Source organism: Lampetra planeri, unplaced genomic scaffold (genome assembly GCF_965212315.1).
Source record: "Lampetra planeri unplaced genomic scaffold, kcLamPlan1.2.h2 scaffold_913, whole genome shotgun sequence".
NCBI lineage: Eukaryota > Metazoa > Chordata > Hyperoartia > Petromyzontiformes > Petromyzontidae > Lampetra > Lampetra planeri.
In genome coordinates, this window is record NW_027615735.1 from 1 (window position 1) to 21,515 (window position 21,515).

Consider the following 21,515-nt stretch of genomic DNA (forward strand, 5'->3'; position numbering starts at 1 on the left):
CGAATACCCGGGACTCGCCAGTTGAACAGATTACATCGGTGGTATTAACAAACATGTATGTCTCAACATGGCAGCGAAACTTTTACATACATGTCTTAATCCAGTGAGTTTCCAACCCGAATCAAACATTCCCGGGCACCTGATGGGGATAATCTGCTGTGAGCAGTCATATGAGCGTTGTGAACCTAAAGATCTCAACCTGAAATTAATCCAAATCACTCTGCCGATAATAACGGAACCCAACTGAACATATTCCATGTTTTTTTTTCTAATTGTGAGAGGATGACACTGTGTCGCCCAGCTATCAATCAGGTCATTAATAATCCACTGCCAAATAGATCAGACCTGTTTTGTTAATCGACTTGAGCAATCTGAATGTTTTTCCAGAGGAATTTTTTTTTTTTTTTTTTTAGTAAACGCCATTTTTTAAAACATTGTTTTATACAATTAAAGCATGATTTCTATATTGCACATTGACATATTGGGATCTCAAACAGTTGAAATTTCATGCGTTCTCGTTAGATTGCTGGTTAAATGGAGATTAATTACGCTGACTTAAAATGTGGGGGTCACACAGATTGGTGTGAAAAACGGTCTCTTGCTGCCACTCGACTCCTCACCGAGACTAGGACACATCAGCCTCACTTCACTGACTTTGTTTCACGACTGATGTTTAATTAAGTGTTACTGTTTTCATCGTACGTTCCAAACATCAATTCACCTGCGTTGAGGCCGATCCAGACAGACGGTCCCTGGATGCTGTGAGGTGGTTCTTCAGTGGCTCCATCTGAATTATGGAACAGTTTATTAGAACTGCTCAGAACACCGAAACCTCCCTGCTGAAAACATTCTTTCTTTTTTCAGTGACTTAAGTTAAGTTAAGTTTGAGTTAAGTTTGGAACACCTTGCCTCCTCATACTGATGTATTTTTATTTGGAGTCTGTAAAGCACTTTGCTCAGCTGTGCTTTGATAAACTTGACTTTGACTAACTTTGCTGTCTGGATTATGGGAGAGACTCCACCTCACCTCACGTCACCACCTCATCACGTGCAATGTGTGTATGCTCTGTTCGTTTACACATTGTGTGTAGAGTCCTGGTGAGTTATTAGCTGGAAGACAAACATTCCACAACTTATCAGTTCAATAGCGTCGCCGGAGTTGGGCCACATCTCCACACAGCAGACGGGGAAACGATCCAGAACACTTAAGATTCACCTTTGGACGGCAATGCAGCTTTAAGACAACTTTCAAAAACCATCCACTGATGTCTGGAAACTAGTACACCAGTTAGTTTAATAGACACTTTGGTCGACGTGCTTCAGCAGCAGCTGAACATGCTCAAACGAACCAAACATTAAGTAGCTGCTAACAAATTCTGATGTAAAAATGATGACATTGACTCCACGTGTCTTTGTCCTTTATCTGGATCGTCCAACACTGTCCCAGTAAAACAGTAAAAAGAAAACAGCCTCTACCACTGCGTCCCAGTTCATTACAGCTACAATACTACTATGTGAATATGTTATCAGCACTGACAAACACGCTGGCAAACGGTTCCACGGATTCTGTCAAGAGCGACAGGAAACAACGTTGGTCTTCATTCAGTTTTTACACAGGTTTGCAGGTTAAGTGATGTGTATCAGCAGACATGTGCACGTGCATGAACATGCACGGGCCCAGAAAGCAGGTTTAGTGAAACCCATGAAATGAGGAAAACGCTGAATTTATATTTCCACATAAACCGACAGAAATCTAATCTAATGTCCCCCCATTTTAAAATGTGCGACCACCCCTGCATACATCTGTTTAGCGATGAGTGTACCCGAGAATCCAGCTGTTTGTCTGACAAACTGAAAGGCCCGGGATGGGAATGAGTGTGCTGAGAACTACAAGAAAACATTCTCAGATCATGTCTAGTCACTCAAACAAAGGTGGGTGAGGTCGTCCTCCCTCTTCATCATGCACATTGATCACCTGAAGCTTCGTCCTGAAACATGACATAAATAATAAACGATGACATGTTGCACATTTTCGTGCACTCTCAACTTCACCTGTGAGAGAGAGGTGATGGTACGTTAAAACAGACAATCCTCCAAGTCCTTCAAACCTGCCCCAGCACATCTAAGAGTTACGGTGCTGTCAGAAGACGAGCTGAGCTTTGCTTCAGGTTCACCTCAGTCTCAGTGAGGAAGACGACCTGGCATGAAGCATCTGGGGTCAAAGGGTGAAAATCAGCCGGGACTGTCACAGGACAAGACTCGACTAGCTTCAGACGACCTGCCAGCAGAGACTGGGCTCTGATGTACTGACACGAGTATCATATAAAACCATCATATAAATACCAGAAAAAAGAAAGGTTAACTTCAGTTGAATGTCAATCAGCAGACATGAAAAGAGGAGTCGACTCGGTATGAAACAGCCAGCAAAGTGCCACAACTTGATATGAGCAGTAACAGCCTCATGGCCACCATAGATGTTGGAACAAGTTACAGTGGTAAGAGGGGGGCTCTTTTTAATGACAATCAAAACAATTAATGAGTAAAAAAAAATCAAAGTTCTCATCTTCAAGCTTCTTAAATATGGATATTTTCTGGTTTCTTTGTTTATAATTATGATAATTTTATGGTTTGCGAAACAGTGATCAACATTTTCCATCTTTTCTGTTTCCGTTTTATTGACCAACTAAGGGAACAATTGAGAAAATAGTCGTCATTTTCAGCTCCAATAACAAGTTAATTACAATACAAAGCTACTGAATTCAATTCCATTTTATTTGTGTATTTGTATGTTTACCAACATCACAAATTACAGTAGTATCTATGAAGTTTAGTCGTTGACCCCTCCCAGCCAACTGGTTTTCTTTCTGTGAAAAGGGGAGTTTGTTGTCGGATTGTTCAAAGGGAAACTGACTGTTCTCTTTTAACATATAACGACCGCTACATTGACCAAAGCACTGGACAGAGCAGACCTAACATGACCTCCTTGGCAGAGATATCCATCAGCATCATGGTGCTCTCCGCTTCCTGTGGCCACCAGGAGGACTGAAGGTTGCTGCTGACTGTGTAAAAACTCCATACACTGATATGAATGAGTCACACTGACTCATTGTCCACAGGTTTTTTACCTAATCAGCAGCAGTCGATCTGTATTCAAGAGGCCGATTGTCAAGAGGTGTCACTGTTTCTCCAGCTCCGTTTATCTGTCACATCTTCATTTATCACATGCTGATTTATTTTGGAATGCTGGAGGTGAAGCCCAGCAGGGGGAGAACCCACACATGCAAACACCACACACAAGGACCCCCGTGGACCTTCTTGCTCTGAGGTCAGAGCATCCAGCTGTATCAGCTGTGTTTGATCAGATGAAAAATAAACAACATAAACAATGAAAACATGAGCATCAGCCACTGAAAGCAATGACACGCTGTGGTTTGATACAAACTCCATTTCTGATCGGATACCCACCTATGCAGGTGATGTCAAAGCCCTGAGGAGGTCTCAGGGTCCGTCTGGTCCATCCGTTCCTGAGGACCTGCAGATGCACATCTCGGCCCTGGACCAGCAGCACATGTTCGTCGATCCAGCCGAGGAAGAGGATCTCGGACAGGGCGCGTGTGAGCGCCTGGTTCCAGAAGTGCTGCATGTTGGTGGATTTAAAGTCAGCGAACACCTCGTAGCCGATGTGATGCTGTGATTCCACAGCCTGCGATGACGGCGGTGCTGGTGGGTCCTGTTTGTCCTGCCGGGACAACACCAGAGCCAGAGAGTGAGGAGCGATCTGCAGTAGCTTCTCCATTCCTGACCGGCTGCAGGGTGAGGAGGATCTGACCCACATGGGAAGGGATCGGACCAAACACACTGGGCGAATACAGGGAAACAGTCCACAAGTTCTAGCAGCTGTTCCAGGAAAAAAAACAGGAAAACCCGCAAACTTGAGCCAACTTCCCTCAAGTGTCAAACACAGTCAGGATCAATTTCAACGACAAAGAGCCGAGGACTGCTGGTGCGTTCAGGAGCTCCTCGGAAACTGGACACCTCTGTTTACCAGCCAGCTACTTATTAGTGGAGAGTGGATTTATCAAACCCATTTGGTAAATAAAAGAAACGTTTAAAATAGGATAGAAAGAATACAAAAAATGAGATTGATCTTAAAAGAACAAGTTAGTAGTTTGATGCTACAAGAGAGCCTGGTTTCTCTCACTCCCACAGTATCCTCAACAGCTCTTTTTGCACCATGTACAGGACAGGAAACCTGAGTGACACCAGAAAACAGCTCTGAATATTCATTAGTCTGGGATGGGGAACAGTTGTTCTCACAGGAAGAATCAGTAGTAATCAGATGCATAGTTTACATACAGATAGACTCAAACTGTCTCGTTTCAATACCTTATCAGAAATACTACTAGTTGTTGCAGAAAACAAACAGAAAATTAGTTTTTTAGTTTTGTTCAGACACAAACAGGTCTTTATTTTTCAGGAAATGTATTACATCAATCTCACCCTACAAAAGAGTGACAAGAGAAAACTGTATTAATTTATCCAACCAAAAAATGGATTGTCAAATAGTCTTCAAACAGCAGAGGTGGCACACCGGTGTCATGTATTATCTGTATATACACATTGCGCGCACACACACATACTGAATGCATCCAGTGCATTGAAAAGGACATGGATCTGTACACAGTCGTACTGTGCTTTGATGAAGCAGTGTACACAGACACGTCTCCCTCACAGGTTTGAAAACTTCCACTCACAATGGTCCAACATAATTCTAAGAAGAAGGATGAATATGAAATGTGTTCAAGTACGAGTCACCAAATGCGCCTCACGTTACCCCATCGAGCTGGCTCAGCTATGCATGCTGTGAAGCCCCCCCCCCCCTTTACTAAAATAGTTGGTTTTGGTTGTGTAAAGTAGTATAAAAACAGACACATACAGAAGAAAAAAAAATAAAAAACAAGCACCAAGAATGCACAATATATCTCCTCAAGTCAGAAATGAATGATTCACAAAAAAATGAAAGGTGTATTCATTGTTTCATGATTAAACCTGTATTTGCCATCAGATGGCATCATCCCTGAAATGTGTGTAAACAGCAAATATTCATCCATGGTATCAAATCGTGAACTCTAAGTCAACTCAGTCTGAAGACTTTTTACGTTTTGCTTTTAAAACTTGCATCTGAAGTGGGATATTTGAAAGAGACTGGAAAATAGTTTTGCTGCTGAGATGTGACATCAGATATCTCCCCACTGAACCTCACACAGAAAGAACCTTAAAATGCCGAGACGTGAAATGTGACAGCAATTTTGCGTCACATCAACTTACACAGGAATATGTAAGCTGGGTTTCAAGAGACACTCAGGCAGAAAGTATAAACTTAAATAATTCAAATGCACCTCCACATCCCCAAGCTCTCCCTTTTGCAGATGATGGCCTCGCCAGGCTGAACTCCTCTGATGTAGACTTCAAGGGTAAAAATACATCTCCTTGGTCAGCATGGACACGATACACGGGATTTGTTTCTTTGCATGGAAACCCGGTGAACATGAGACAGACTCAAACTCCACTGCCACCTTGTGGTTCACTCGGGTCATGATGTGCAGGAGCTCCAATTCCGTTGCATATTTGCTTATCATCTCACACAGAGCCTGCATGAACCAGGACCCGGTCATAGTGTTTCTCCAGGAGTAGTAGCCTGGGGGAAGAATGAAATATAGTGTTTCAATACAAAGAAAACGGCAGCGGATCCAAAAGGATGCAGAGTACAAGACTGACTGTGTCCCCGTATTCCAGAGATGATATTAAACTGGGATGGACAAAGCCTCTTCTTTAGGATGTTCATGTATTTATTATAATGTGATGACGTCCAGCTGATCAGCGCCAGCAGACCATGTTGATCATACAGTTCCTGTGCATTCACAGCACCAATTCACAGCCACAGTACTCATGAGTAAAACATGTTGGAAGAACCAGCTGGACTAGTTAGAGAATGCAGCAAATATCTGCATCAGCTTGGATGAACTGTCTGCTCCTTACTTGTTGACTTACTAAAGCACACATTTAGAGGATTTCAGTGCACGAGTGTAGCCTTTATAGTTATTTTATAGTTAGTAAACATTGTACATGTATTTTGTACACTCAAGACACGGCGGTGCTAATTCCATTGTGCTTTTTGTACAATGTCAGTAAAGTTGATTGTAAATGAACAGTTGGGACTGAAGTTACACATGTTACACAAAACACAATACAATCTTTATGCACAAGGACTTTGCAATGTTTGAGTATCAAATTACACTTTAAACTGAACCACAATGTTTAAATTGTATTTTTATTATGCTACCAACATCTTCCAACTCTACACTAAAAAAAGTGTGTGTGTGTGTGTGTGTGCGTGTGCGTGTGTGTGTGCGTTTACCTGGAGCCGTTGAGTAGGCGTAAAGGAAGTCAGCTTCAACAGGGATCTTGGAAGTGCAATCGTCTGCGCTGTCTGTTTCAATGCCTCCATCCAGCTCAGTTCCTCTGCAAGCCTTCATCATGACACGGTTCGTTGATGCAAAGTTGGAAAAGGAAGTTGAGGAAAATTTTTCAATACCTGGATGAAGAAAAGTTTGGGTTTCCCAGCCAGTGATTGACATCGATCCCCCCGGAAGAGCGATGTGAGATACCTCAGCTCCACTGAGCCGTCGGTACCAAAGAAAACGCCTTCGTCTCCATGACTGAGCAGAATGCAGACAAATGAGGCAGCGCAGCGGTGGTCGTCTTTTGACGCTAAAAACAGGAGAGGTGGTTTTGGACATGCTGATGTACATTACGTTTATCACATCCAAACTCTCCTCTTAATGCACAATAAGACTCACCTGCAGTTAGAACCTGCTTCATCTGCTCCACAGTCTGGTCGTTGTAAACTTTCACTTTATAACCCAACTTGGTAAACACTTTTGCTGCATTTCCTGCGTCGACGTCAGTACCATTTCGCTGGTTCATTCCTTTAAAAAAACAAAAACAAAAAAAACACACTCATGACTAAAATGTCACAGTAGCACACGTGGCAGTCAGATGGAAGCATAAACTGAATTGAAGTGACGAATCCTTAACAACAGAACACTGCATCTTACTGAGGTACTGTATTGTAATACTACTGAATTGTTGAAAACATCATAAACAGTTAGATGTCCGTGAGTCCTGATCTAAATTTGACTTCCTGGCTTATTATGTAACGTTCACACAAGTTCTGCTTTGAGTCTTGTTGATGTAAGTGACAACTACAACTACTGAGGCCATTTGTTTGTGTGCTTTATGAGGCTGTGGATGGTGTTATCTGTCTAACACACACACACACACACACACACACACACACACACACACACACACACACACACACACACACACACACAGTAAGTAAGTAAAGGGAAGCTGTTGTTTTCCCTACTTCTGTGACAAACTCAGTGTTATGTACATGCAGTCTTGCAAGACAAGTTTGTCCAAATAGTCTAAAGTGACACCATTAAACTGTCACTCTGCAGTATAAATTTCAGCTGATATTCACTTCTTCACACACTAAGAGCATGATTTCATGCACGGGTCTTTATATGCTCAGTGAAGCATGTTATTGTCAAATCCACCACACATGTTCATGTTAACAGGAAAGATTCCAACGATAAATGGAAGAGGAACTTATAAAACCATGGACACATGTGATACAATCATACAGTGAGTCAAATGCTGACAAACACTTCCTGTACTGTATTATATGATCAAATTATCAAGTCAACATACACACAGATGTTGCAGTCCATGCTGAGTCCTGATAACCTGGACATTACATCGGCTGGTTGCATGGTGATAGTAAAATCAAATTTGAATTAGGTCCCCTGGCTTACCTATCGTCTCATGATGGTGCAAATGCAAGAGGACCGTATGTGCTGCATAATAGAGGAAAGAGGTTTCCTAACCATCAACCTGTTCACCGACAGAGGCCAGGAAAGCAAAGCACTTGCTGCTAACTTCCTGCACAAATCACCCCTGATTGTAGCTAATGAACTAACTAACTGAACAGCTCAGTAGCAACAACTACTCTCTTGCGAATCATCTCCGATATAAAAAGTAAATAAATGACTCAAAAACAGCTAATTTTGTGAGGCTACTTTTAACCCACATCCACAAGTTCAACACCTTCCTCAACACCCAGATGCTTGTTTAAGAGTCAAATCGAATAAACGTGTGGCATTTACCCTCAGGGAGGGACTTTAAACGTGAGACATCCAACTGTGCACAGCCCTTCTCGTTGTCTACACTGACAATACTGAACACACACCGTCAACAACCAAACCTCATTTAGACTAAACATATTTAACAGTCTCCACACTGTCCCTGACACCAAGGACCAGCGCTACAGCTCGTGTAGTTGACGTGTGCGCGTGTGTGTACGTTCCATTCCCAAAATAGTAATTGAGCATTAATGTGATCAAATGAGCAAAACATGCACCTGTTCTTCTGTCAAAGTTCTTGTTGTTGATGATGATGCACTGTCCGATGCTGGGGAAATCCAGGCTGTATCTGAAGCTGCGAGAATGGGGTCTGGCATCTACATCCATGGGACCAGGACCAGAACCAGAACCCTCAGGCCTGTTACAACAAACCACAAGGTGTCAGGAATGACCATGGTGTAAACCATGGTGTAAACAAGCAGCAGTGCCGGATACATGACGAAGAAGTAGGCAGGAAGGAAGCAGCAGTGGGGTAAACGTAAGGCTCGGACACGTATGTAATGTTGTAAAGCAACAGAGAACGTGGTTTCTTGCCCTCGACAATGACCAGATAACACATTGGTAGCTAACTAGCTGAGTTAGCCGTGACTTACTGGTGTCCACCGCCCTGCCTGGCGTCTGTGCTGTCACCTCCAGCTCCGTTTGTTGACATTGTTGAGTTTCAACTTAATTAAAACACACGCTCTGGTACGAAGGGAACGGAACAAAGCGACGTCTTTAAACGGTGAACGTAGTTAGCTACGGCTACGCCTCTCCAGTAAACAAAGGTCCGTGACGTCAAACTGAAGTGCGCTTCTTTTCATACTGTTCTGCCGCCCCATGGGCGGTGCACAACATCCCCTCTCACCCCGACCGAAAACTACAAAACTTTTTTACCAAAGTCGACAAAGTTCGATGTTAAAATATTTTGTGAATAGTTAACGTATTAACCGTTTTCCCAATATATGTGTAGGTTAATTTTGAATCATTTATGATTTATGATTATGATGGTTATGGTCTAAATTATACTAACCTACTACCCAAACAAAAATGTGTGCAAATGTATATTTACATAATTTAGACAGTTCCATTTGTAATGCTACTTCCACATTTGTTGAACTGAATTTGGAGTTTCCTTCAACAATGTGAATGAACTGTTATGCGAAAATTAGATGAACTCATGATCATATGAATTACCTATCTGTACAAATACATATGGGAAAAGTTAACATCCAACACGCACTTTATCACTATGCAGTCTTTGTAAGACACCTTCTGGACATCTTGAGAAAAAAATACTGCATTAAAGGATAGAAGAGGTGGAAAGAATTCTCATAGACATAAAGTCGGTATTACATACTGTATGTATACTTCACAAATGTACAGATACATGATACTCACAAAATGACAGTTTTCAGCAGCAAACAGCAGATGTTCACAGTTAATCAGCCATATGAATAGGGGTTATATCTCAAAAACCGTCTGTATTATAAAGTGCAACATCTTTGTGTTGAGCTGTAGCACTGTGACAGGGCAACGAATAATTGCTTGAAAAAAAAATCAAGCTATAGAGGCAAAAACTAACTGATGGGTCTACTGACAAATACATACCATTGAATATAAAATAATAGAAAGAAGACAGAGACCCATTCACTCATTCAGTAACTTAAGAGCTATAATGGGGTATGATGGTACATATCCGTTATGGTACCAACAGAACACAGTAGCCAAATCAACAGTATGACTCAAAGTAAAACATGAACGCATATGACTGAGCGCAGAAAATGAATTTGCATTCGGCCCAAGCAAACAATTTAAAACTCAATAAAAAGTGCCTCATCTATATTTTTAGATTTAAGCTTAGAGTCAGCTACACCAGTTAATATCACAAAAGTATTTCCCATATTTACACAGAAATATTCAAAACATCAAGGTTTGTGATTTAATTTCAGTGTTCTCCTTTTAAGTACACTTGAATATGAAAACAAAATTTCAAAACGTAAGCAGACAGTATTTCATTTTTAGTTTTAGCTTCACATTTCATTGTGTGCCACATCAGGCACTCTTATTGCTCTTTTAATCAAACACCACTTTCAACGCACAAGAGTAAAACAGCTGGAACTTCTCTCAGTGACAGACCTCACAAACAACAAACAAAACAAAAAACAATGAGCACTAGTTTGATTTGATGACATTCTACCTCAATCAACATGTACATAATTTCATTTAAATAACATCTTGGTCTCTAAGTGCCAGTGGTATTTAAATATATCGATAATAGTTCAAAGTGATGTACTACAAAAAGAAATACAATTAATAATTGCCAAAAAAAAGTAAGATTTTTCCCCCAACACAAAACAGACAAAAAGACATACAGAAAAAGGGCAGCAAAAATGATTAAAAAAAAAATAAAAAGTGGACCTTCATGAACAAAAAGTGGGAGGAGCACTTCATACAAATTTTCACTTTAACATTCGATTCAGGTTTTGAGAAACATACAGCAAAAATCTGGAAATGGCCGGTCAAGTACTAAACTGAAAAGATTTAGTTGACATAATCTCCTCCCATGTAGCACCACAACATCAAATGTCAAAGGTAATTTACATTGCACTGTTTGACATTTTCTACTGGCCCATAATGACTGTTTACACCAGTCATTATTTACTCGCTTTTTTTTTTTTTTGTTTTTAGGTGAGAATGAGTCACTCACAAGCTAAACTTGCATGAGTGAAAAGAAGGGAAGTCAGTGCCAGGATCGGAAAGCACAAACAATTACACGTTAAATAATGGGACATTCTATTGAGGCTTTTCTGAGAATCTCCCTGCTGCAGTATACAAAAAATCCTCGAAATGTAACATAAGGATCATACCAAAGGTCTGTGAACTAAATGAGAAGTTCAGTAAACTTGAGTGAGAGGAAAAACCAAACAGTGCATACATGTTACTATACTATGTTAGAAGGGAAGAGAGCAATCAAGTCCACCCCGCCGATCCTGAGAAGGAGCTTGAGCAAGTCTTTGCTGGAGTGAGAAAGGGGGAGCAGCTAAAGTTAAGTTTGCTCCCTGTAGCTGGCATACAGGAGCAACCTTGCCACGTTTGAGGCCGATTCAGCTGTGATCAGAAGATGTCAGGGCACAAGTCCCAGCTGCCGTTGTCCTTAGTCTCCCAGTAGCCTCCCTTATAGACATGCAAGGTCTCCCCAGATACAGGATCATCTATCTTCTCAAACCACAGGGCTTGATAATTGTCTTGATGGGCACCTGGAGGAGAAGAAAACCTTTAACCAAGTAGCAGATCTACAAGGATTTTAGACACCACCGTCATAACTGCAAGACAGCAAGAGAGATCGTGTGCTTGGTCTTCCAATGAACCATATTTAGTCAAACTGAACATCACATTTAGGAAGCACAGGCAAGCTCTCTGTGACATCACCTGGATGAGACCCGGGTTCATGTCTGCTGAAGTACACTAAACTACTCAAACACTAGTTTATTGTGCCACTTCTACAAACACTGCTAGTTACTGCTAGCACTGTTACTTGCTTTTGACTGGAGCTCCGCAAGTACCATCGCTGCCCTCCACTGTGGAAAGATTTAATGAGGACGTGATGAAACGTGAACATGAGTGCTGCTATGTGAAATGGATTTAAACACAGTAATGATGGTGTATGTGTTATGTCATGATCTGAATACTTGCATAGATTAGGTGTGGGTGAAGGTCCGTAAGGGGCTGCAACAAGAAGAACGGAAGACAGAATAAACAAACATGAAATGGAAGAAGAATGAGTGGAAGAGTAGAAGGGGCTACTTGCATGCAACAGGAGTATGAGGGGGAGAGTCCTCTGTGTCAGCTGAACATCAGCACACAGGAAAAAAAAAAAAGAAAGTAAACACACAGTATTTGGTTTCACTTCATATTTCCCAGTGTAGAGTATGTTTGGGCACTGGTGTATAAGATGTGATTCCTGGATCAGCATCCTGCTGAGATGTAGCAAAAATACTCATTCACTAAAGTAATCAAAATATACAAAAATCAGCTCCTGTAGCGTCTAGACCAGACGTGTGGACCTATTGTTGTAGTTTCTTGATGTAATGCAAATGTTGTATCGTCATCAGTGTGTTGGGACACACATCATATCGCCCGAATCTTGCTAACACACAACTCCAAAACAGGGAAAATGTTCTCCAGAGTAAACTGATGAGACCAAACAAACAATTAATTATTTTAAGAGAATAAAGAAATAATTCGTGTTTTCTATTTATATAGTTTTGGTCCCTGGTGTTGAGAAAGGCAGTGAATCGATGCCCTTTCCAAACTACACGTTTTATGTAAAGCTGTGATGTGATACTTGCTTTCAATAGAAACGTCTGTTCCTTCTGTCGTATTCTCCCCTGCATCAGCTACAAGGAACAGAAACAGATGTGGTGAAGGTAAAACCATGATTTTGGACACACTGAGCATCCTCCTTTCACACACACCAAGATGTTATAGGCATATTTTTTTTGTAAATTTAAAAGAAAATGTAGATCTAGGGAGGGAAATATGAAGTTGGGTACTTGCTTTTCAAAGGCGAGTCATTGACTGGCTCCTCAGTGACAGCTTAGGAGTGAGACAGAGACAGAAGTATGCCATGACAGACTGATGGATAAAAGATGATGTAGGACAGAAACACAGGACTCGATAGTTTCGATAGCAACATTTCTTTACTTTATTCTCCTGTCTTTCGATAAATACTTAAAAAACCCAAACCCTCTTTTCTTACCTTCTTCAGGTGAGTTGGAAACTTTAACCGCATCCCGTTCCCGTTCTCGTCGCGTCGTGCGCTGTTTCTCCTCCAGACGCTGTTTCTCTGCATTAGCCTCATCCCAACGACCTTCCTCCATTAATCGCTGGTCAGGACGGCGCCGGCTGTCTGTTGGTGCCACGCCCTCTTCAAGTTCATTGAGTGTCAAAGCCAGTGTGGAGAAGTAGTACATATTCTCTGCTCCATCTCTGTAACGTGATGAGACACAAACCTGAAAAAGGTGACAATGACCGAACTGCCTGTGCATCTGTAACAGCAGCGATACTTACGGTAAAGGGTTCTTTTTCCATATTTCTTTGGCTTTGAGAGTCTGATATACAGTTCTCTGTTTGCCTTCTGTGCCGTTTTCACTTTTGCTGCTCTGCATCACTCTGGAAAACTCCATCTTGTCATCCCAGGTCCCTGATAGCACGTAATGGGCCTTCCCATCGTTATCAGTGACGACTCCTGTTACCTACAAGGAAAACATAGCTTTTACTTGAGAATGGACACGAGAGAGTCAAAGGCATTAAGATGCAAATAGTAGCTAAATGAGTAGCAAAAGTATAACTAAACAAACAAAAAATGCACCTGTAAGCATGACATGCTCTTTATAGATTTGATGTGAACAAAGATGGGAAAAATAGAAAGGCTGGGCAAATCCTCCCTTACCTTCCTTGGTACATCTCTAGAGAAGTAGCTGTAGGGAGCAAACTTCAGGTGGCAGCGATCGCCTGTCGTGTGGTTGACCACATCGATTTCCCCTGACTGGAGGCCATGAAGTAATATTTAATGTAATATTTAATATAATGCCTATTTAAGCAGGAATGAATCTTTGAATCACCTGATCGATCCATAATTTCCCAACAATAATATTGTGTACTGTCGTTGTCACTTTCTTCCAGGAGTAGTGGTGGTTGCTCTTGTCGAATATGCACTGGATGGAACCTGGAGGCAGACAGGAATGTTTGTTTGCTGAACATCACGAACCTGCTCAGCTTACATGTACTTCTAAATGTAATTGTTTTAAAATGGACACAACAACTAACTGCCTAGATGTTGTACTTGCAAGCAATCAACTGATCAATCAACCAAATGCTGTTTTTTGTTCGTTGTGATGAAAAATGAAATCAATTGCTGTATGTTTTTTTCCCATGGTTCTTAGTCTCACTCACCTAAGGGCATGATGGACAAATATTTGCCTCTAAACTTGCTGGCCAGGGTGATTTCTTGTCGGAGGGTCCAGCCCTTTTCAGAGAAGGCGTGATGAGCTGCAGCAGGTGGGTGGTGACTCACCTGGAAAGAGGTGAGAGTGGAAATTCAAGCACGCAGGCAAAAATATATTTCAAGCATGTTTACTGATGTATTCATTACTGTCTTTTACCGACTTGCACCAGTAAGTCCTGACCATACCTGCTCACAGAGGGATCGGTAACCAGATTCTCTGAGCCGATCTAGCTCAAAGGTTTCTCCTAACAAAGGATTGAAGGGTTTTCCTGTGCGATGCACAGTGGTGGAGTAAGAAGACACTGTGAAAGCTGCCACATAGCACATCTGCTCCAGAGAGTTTTGACATTTAGCAGCCTTATCCAGCAGCTCATAATACTCCAGGTCTTCAGAAAGACGTTGCAACATGGACAGGGGCTCATTGAAGTTCACCTTGAGGAAGAGGAAGAGACAAATTGTAGTTACTGCCACTCAACATCTGCTCTGCAACTAGGTAGGTTCCTTACAGGCATTGGTATCTTTGAAAGCTCCTTTCCAATGCAGTTCTTCATGATACTCCACAGATTGAGGTAATAGTTGGGCTTGTCAGGGATCCGAGTTCGTCTTTGTCTTACGGGCTCAAGTTCAAGGGTCTGTGGAGACTCAGGATTGGATGCCAAAGAGAGTTCATCAAACTACAGAGAAAGAAGGAGGTCAATGTCAGGGGGTAAACCACTACAGTAACACAAATCAAAACTTGCGAGTAGATAAGCAAACAACGTACATTTACAGACTGATCGTCTATCCCCGTCTCGCTGCTGAACCCGCTAACATTGCTGCCAGACCTCCTGAACAGTAAAAAGCAAGCTTTAACACAAAATTAAAATGCAGCAATCGAAAAGAACAAAGCAACGCTGATATTGGTAGGCAAACATGAAAGACAATCGGAACCTGTGATATTTGGGGTCTGCAGGGACAGTGATGAACTCTGCTGGGTCTTCCATTGCATCAAAGAACTCGTTGTCATCATCTTCATCACTGGCATCTCCTTTTCCTGAAACACCACCTAGAGCCGGGAGAGACAGTGCAGAGATAAATGTGTTTCAGCGCTGGCTGAGCCTTGGTGAGGGTGATATCCAAGGATGCAAAGACAAAAGCTCTTCAGGATAGAACAGCTTTACCTTTACTGCTTAAGGCAGCATTGCTGTAAGATGAGGGAAGAACTGTTGCGCCTCTGAAAGCTCTTTCCAAGTGGTTGTGCTGCTTGGCAAGCTGTTCCAGAGTCTCCTCCAACCTTATCCTCTGGTCTCTTTCAACCTGTAGCGCCTTCTGCCAGCGTTTACTGTGGCTCTGGGCCAGAGAGAGGAAGTCTCTACATGCCTTGGGGAGCATGCGGTCACATGAGCAACGAATTAGCAGTTACATTGGCACAATAAGGACACTGTGAATTGATGACTTACATTGATCATGGCATTAGATGTGATTCGGAAGAGCGTTGCCCTTTCTGTAACTTGTCTAATCTTCTCCCCCATATCCCCACCGACACGAATTGCCTCCAGTTCTGACAAAGATCTATTTGTGGAAAAAAATAATCGCCAGAATTAAAACTAATAAAAAATAAAACACCATTGAACCTTGTTCGCCTTGAATTATATCACTAGCTAAAGTAGCTAAATTATTAATGGATACCTTTGGAGGGCAGAACCGTGCTTGACAATGAGATCATTACAGGTAGTGAGGTCTTCCACCTTGCTGTTTAATGTGCGTAGTGTAGACTGGATTTCTGAGTTACAGCCACCAGTCTGATTGGATGTGGGGGGAACTGATGGACAGTCATCGCCTGAGTCATCTGAGGGAGAGAGCAAAGACAAATAACATACAGAATAATAAGTCCTCAAATTGCCATTAACTGCCATGGTTTATCTAAATAATATAAATCAAATCCTCTCACCAGATTCAGCCTGCATGTGGACAGCCTTTGCCTTTGCAAGCTCTAGGGCAGTGATCCAACGCTGGCGCTCTACTTCTGTGTTGGCCTTCAGGTGGTAGGTCTGTGCTCCTCCATTGGAAATGACAAAATTGCACGAGTCCTCCACGGCAATATTGGCTGTGGCCAAGTTGATGGTGCCACGGCACGTGTGGCCCATTTCTGCCTGAGTCCTGCGGACAAACAGGAAAACAAACTCAGTTTGAGGAAGCAATAAAACAACTGCAAGATTGCAAATAAATTGCTAATTAACTGAGCACTCAGTTTTCCACTGGGGGGGAGGGGATTTCAACATTTTTATATGTTGAATGCTTTGACAATACTTAAGAGGGTTTTCTGCTACAAATACCCTCCTTTTACAAATTTCATTTAAATTTGTTGGTCAGATATGCTTGTGACAAAATACAGACAAAATATCATGCAAAAATAACATAAATGGGTTGCCCTGGATACCAGCAATGTGCATTTCTTACCATTTTGCATATATATATATATATATATATATATATATATATATATATATATATATATATATATATATATATATATATATAACAGACTATTCGAAAAAGAGGTTAGCAGATAACCCATGAATAAATGATTATCTGCAGCACCAATACGCACGAGTTACCTGTAATAGGAGAGGAGTCCATTACTGAGAACGAACCAGCGTCTCTGGTAACCTTTGATATAGTTGGTCCATTTGAAGAGCCAACCCTTGTATGTATCTCCAGGGGTGGGGGTGGGGGGGCTTCGACTCTGACATCACAGCAGCCTTCGGATTCAAACAAGTTAGAGCCTGCGTATATAACAGGTTAAATAAAATTAACTCCCGGCGTTTGATATTTCGGCTAGTAACCGGTTTAGCTAACGTTTACTGCGTTGGTGCGGCAACTCTCAAAAGAATGAGAAAACAGTTCATTTATGAACAGTCTTCCTTAGCAACCACATACATGCCATACGAGTGATAAATAAAGGACTCTGTCTGTTACTTCGCGGAACCCAATGCCATTTCCAAGCATCAAAAGCTACTTAAAACTCTGGGTCCGCCACTAAGCTTGCTAGCTAAACAACAGGGAGCTGTCAAACTGACACGTCAGATGCAATGCGTACAAATATTTTTTACTCTCCAAATATCTCGACATCGACGACAGACGTCTTGACATCGTGGATTCATAATGTGTTCACACTTACCCTTACTATTTAAGACTTTGGCCATCAACAGTATTCATGTGGTGTTGGACGAGCGATGTTAGCTGACAAATGTTAGCTTTGCTAACTTTGCCACAGGTTGTGCAACCACGTAATTATCCCGTCAAGCGGACATTAGTTCCGTTTGAGACATGTTGAAAAAAATGGTATTATACGCGGATGTAATCTCAGGGGATATTAAGACTGAGAATATTGTATAATAGTTATTAATTGTACTATATAATATAGTATGCAGAGGAGTGCGTAAATACTGATGAGTATTTAATACTGTTAAAGCAGTTACACCAGTGGTTTTCAATTTCATGTATGGCACGTGATTAAATTGTAATGAGAAAAAAATCACAATAAAACTAATCATCCCCTACCCCTCCTGACCATTCACTAAATGTCAGTTCAAAAAACGTTACATTTTTTAAAAATGTAATAATTGTGTCTGTTGTAAACTTTAATTTGTATTTAGCTCTAGTTCTTCAAATCAGTATTTAGATGGATTTTTATGTGAAAATGTTGCTTACAACTATACTTCTCTGGCTGACATATGGCCATAAATTTACAATACTTTGATGACAGTCCAAAAGAATGGATATAAATTGTACTACTTCCATGGCTGTTACATGTTACAGCCACGGTTCTCATTAAAAGCATTTTCACACACTGAAAATAGTTTATCTGTCTGCAGCTTGCGCATTTTAAACAGAAAAGGAAACATGTTGCTACTAAATGTTTTATTGAACAATTTTACCACAGCAAAGCTTGTTTGAATTACACATGGAATCTAAATTTTTAATTTGCCTTTAATACAGCATGTAATCGTTAGTATGAGAATGCATGTATCTGCTTGTGTCAAATTAACTTCTCACAGCCTATTTAGTGATGGTGTTGGCATTCATACTTTTGCCACTGCCACTAAGCACAATATATGGTGTTTTCTGAGATTTCTGCTTCTCTTGAAGCAAAGCCACCGTCCCCAGAGGAGTATCACTGCTGCTCATCTTCTTCAGCAGTGCCTCCTCCTCCAGCTTTTTCATTCTTCTCTCCGTCTTCATTTTTCCAGAGCCTTTACCATGGAATCGATGTGAAAGCTGCCTGAACGCTTCCTTTGGTGTCAGCCGCCGCCCAGACTCATCCACGTACTCAATTTTGACATCAGGTTTGTAGCCATCCTTATCCTTAAAATCTTGCGTGAAGCCTCTATATTCTTCACGGCGACTGTACTTGTCATCAAAGCCCATCTTGTCCTCAATGCAGTAGTTATCATTAGGAAGGGCACCTTTTGGTGCTCTTACACGAGCTACTTTCTGCATTTGAGTGTCCAGAAGACCTTTGTTTTTGCATAACTGCAAGGCAGCAGAAAGGCCAGAATTGACAATGGGCTCTTCATCCAAAATGGTAGCAGAGGCTGTGGAGAAGTCAGATGGTTTCTGCTCTTCATCCAAGTTGACTGTGCTCCATCCAATTTTCTCATCCATGTCAGAGTCAGAGTCTCCTGCACCATCTTTCTCTTGCTCTTGTTTGAAATCCATGATATCCTCTTGGTCCTCTCTGTTGCCTGACAGACCATATGTTGGAATATCGCCCAGAGTTCTGCAAAACTCAGAAGTGGCGTTAAACACAATGTTATTCCTCTTCTCGGGATCATTGTCATGGTTGTCTTTGCTGCGCATTTCAATCTGCTTGGCCACTTTCTCCCCAGAGTCTTTGAGAAGCTGTCTCTGCCTTAGCTTCCTCTGCTTCTCAAGTTGTTTCTGTAGCTCCAGCTCTGCCTCATCCTCCTCGATAACGGCAGGCTCAGGCGGAATAAAGTCTTCTTCATCACTTATGTCCATTTCTGCCATCCGGATGTCATCAGACATTTGGGGGGTTTCAGACAGTGAGCAGCTGGTCTCCTCCACCTTCAGTTCCTCACCATTAGCATCCTCCTGTTTGCGTCCTCGACCGCGTGTCCTGGAGCCAAAATCAGAATTGCGAGTGTCATTAAGGAGAAGGTTGTCTGCAATTGAGTACTTCTCCTTCTTTCTGATCTTCTTCACACGGCGTTTTGTTTTTTTAAAACCCACCATCTCCTGAGGTGTGTAGTATTCGGATGCAATAGACAGAGAGGGCATTTGTAAAGATTGGGCCTGACTTCTTAGAGTTTCCTTCATAACCTGCAGCTCCCGCTCCCGCTCTCCGTCAGCAAAGCCGCCAGTACTCAACCGGAAACTCTTTTTCTTTTCACCATCAATCTCCTCATCATACTTTGACAGGACGGAACGTGACTTAAACACAACCATATCATCCACAGTCTCTTCTTCTTCATAGGGCTTGTAGTCTGGCTTTTTCTTTTTTAACTCCACATTCTTTTCAGCCTTTTCCTTGTCCACCAACCCCACGTTTTCAAGCGTATCTTCCTCCTCTTCAAGCACACCTTTGTCTTGCAGCGTCAGGATGACAGTCTGGCCCTCGCTGAAGGAGTCTACCTTGTGTTGTACTTTCAGACCCTTCAGATGTTGCGATGTGTAGGCATCCCTCTTGCTGTGTCCAAACTCCTCCTCAACCAAACTGCTGACACCAAACTCCTGATCCATCTCTTCCAGAAGTTTGGCTCTTTTCTCGGCCATTTCCTTTTCTTTGGCAACTTTTCGGTTTTTCTCCACCCAAGCAGCTGTATCATCCAGCCAGTCTTCATCTGCTAGGCTCTTGACTTTTCCCAATTTCTGGTTCAGGATGCGCTTTTCTTTCATAGCCGCCAGCTTCTCTCTCATTTCCTTCTGCTTCTGGATGAGCACAGGGTTTATTGTCTCAGCCACTAGGGGCTCTTCTTTGGTGCCAAGCTCCTTCTTATTCTCATTTAATTCCAGAGGCTTCAGACCGAGCTTAGCTCGGAGTTTGTTTGTCTCCTCGATGCTCAGCGATGCATCTCCGCTAGCAGACTGAGGTTGTAGTGCTGTACTTCCCTCATATCCAGGATCGACTTTCTCTTTCTTTACCCGTGGCTCCCCAGCGCTCCTTTCTCCCTTGCTGCGACTCTCTCGCCTGCTTCTTTCCCTAGATGAAGAGCGTTTTCGTTTCTCTTTCTCCCGAGTCCCTTCCCGGTCTGAACCGTCTCTATCTCGTTCCTTGCGGCGATGTTTCTTATGTTCGCGGCGGCGATCTTCGGCCTCCTTGTCGCGGCTTTTTTCCTTGTGTTTCTTCGACGAAGGCATTATCTTCTCCTTACAATGACACAATGGAGATCCGGTTAAAAGATATTCACGTACACCGTCTCTTGGATAGGATACGTCTGTAGAAAGTGTTGCAAGTCTCCCTTGGCTAAAAAAAATACGCTAGCATGCGTTAGCTGGAATGCTAAATAGCTATACGTTGGCCAAAAAAAATACTTTACGCAGACGAAATCAAAATCGCATATTGATTGACTACAGAAGAAGTATGCCAAAACGTAGCTGTTTGTCCGATTTATATCCGTTTGGATGGTCCTGTTGTCTCGATTAACAACGACAATCCGACGACCATAAGCATATCGTTGCTGCTCAGTGCTTCCGGGCAAACTAGTTGCCCATTCTTCAGTAAGGAAAGGCGCCATTGGCTGTCCTAACATCGCTTTGAAGCGGCTAAATGACATCATCACACAATTTGCATACACATCAAAATGAGCCGTCTTTTATTGATTCTCGTAGTCTCCAGTAACACCAGAAAAAAATTGCAAGGTTTGTCGCTAGTCGCTTTTTTGGACAAATGATCACTAGAGGGCTATGAATACTCGCTAAATATAGCGACAAGGTTACTAATTTGGCAAGACTTAAACTACTTCCTGTCCCGCGAGCTTAGTTTAGAAATATATTACTGCCATCTGCCGTGTGGGAGTATTTGTATCAGTATCCGAATAGGAGTTTATTGCGATATGAGGCTGTTTGTATTTTAAGGCAGACCAATGCTGTTTTCCCTTCACGTTTTTACCAACAGTTAATGGGAACGTATCCATCGCAACGTCTGAAGTGCTAAGCTACGACGATTCTTCCGTCTCACTGTTAATGGTAGTGTATGGAGACATTGCACACGGTTCTGGCTAGCGCAATTTCAATAAACGTTTATGTGACCG

General features: G+C 42.0%; 3 protein-coding genes across 3 annotated transcripts; all 3 read right to left on the reverse strand.

The window, feature by feature from the left end:
* Window positions 1-5,468: 5,468 nt before the first annotated feature.
* Window positions 5,469-8,922, reverse strand: LOC144742217 (caspase-3-like). The gene is made up of 6 exons (XM_078624685.1): window positions 8,864-8,922; window positions 8,489-8,628; window positions 6,861-6,989; window positions 6,596-6,771; window positions 6,419-6,530; window positions 5,469-5,698 (listed from the first exon to the last, which is right to left on the reverse strand). Exons 1-6 carry the CDS (start codon window positions 8,920-8,922, stop codon window positions 5,469-5,471), a joined length of 846 nt encoding a protein of 281 aa, XP_078480811.1.
* Window positions 8,923-11,366: 2,444 nt separating this feature from the next.
* On the reverse strand, window positions 11,367-18,042 carry LOC144742215 (oxysterol-binding protein 1-like). The gene is made up of 16 exons (XM_078624683.1): window positions 18,037-18,042; window positions 16,857-16,984; window positions 16,190-16,398; window positions 15,928-16,087; window positions 15,699-15,810; window positions 15,420-15,618; window positions 15,190-15,304; window positions 15,023-15,086; window positions 14,766-14,933; window positions 14,446-14,691; window positions 14,208-14,328; window positions 13,877-13,980; window positions 13,705-13,800; window positions 13,323-13,507; window positions 13,012-13,241; window positions 11,367-11,509 (listed from the first exon to the last, which is right to left on the reverse strand). The coding sequence occupies exons 1-16, from the start codon at window positions 18,040-18,042 to the stop codon at window positions 11,367-11,369; spliced, it is 2,286 nt and encodes a 761-aa protein (XP_078480809.1).
* A 258-nt stretch (window positions 18,043-18,300) lies between these two features.
* On the reverse strand, window positions 18,301-20,622 carry SART1 (spliceosome associated factor 1, recruiter of U4/U6.U5 tri-snRNP). Its single transcript, XM_078624686.1, has one exon. It carries the CDS (start codon window positions 20,620-20,622, stop codon window positions 18,301-18,303), a length of 2,322 nt encoding a protein of 773 aa, XP_078480812.1.
* Between the last annotated feature and the right edge of the window lie 893 nt (window positions 20,623-21,515).

What these genes read in the sequence shown, in the direction of transcription:
- SART1 (XM_078624686.1), bottom strand. Translation starts at nt 20,622, where the DNA reads ATGCCTTCGTCGAAGAAACACAAGGAAAAAAGCCGCGACAAGGAGGCC.
- LOC144742217 (XM_078624685.1), bottom strand. Translation starts at nt 8,922, where the DNA reads ATGTCAACAAACGGAGCTGGAGGTGACAGCACAGACGCCAGGCAGGGC. An exon ending in CCAAACTTTTCTTCATCCAG is followed by an intron (nt 6,531 to 6,595) that starts GTATTGAAAAAT and finishes GTCATGATGAAG; the next exon opens with GCTTGCAGAGGAACTGAGCT. An exon ending in CGCCTACTCAACGGCTCCAG is followed by an intron (nt 5,699 to 6,418) that starts GTAAACGCACAC and finishes TTCTTCCCCCAG; the next exon opens with GCTACTACTCCTGGAGAAAC.
- LOC144742215 (XM_078624683.1), bottom strand. An exon ending in GGACTCCTCTCCTATTACAG is followed by an intron (nt 16,399 to 16,856) that starts GTAACTCGTGCG and finishes GTTTGTCCGCAG; the next exon opens with GACTCAGGCAGAAATGGGCC. An exon ending in TTTGTCCATCATGCCCTTAG is followed by an intron (nt 13,981 to 14,207) that starts GTGAGTGAGACT and finishes GTCTGCCTCCAG; the next exon opens with GTTCCATCCAGTGCATATTC.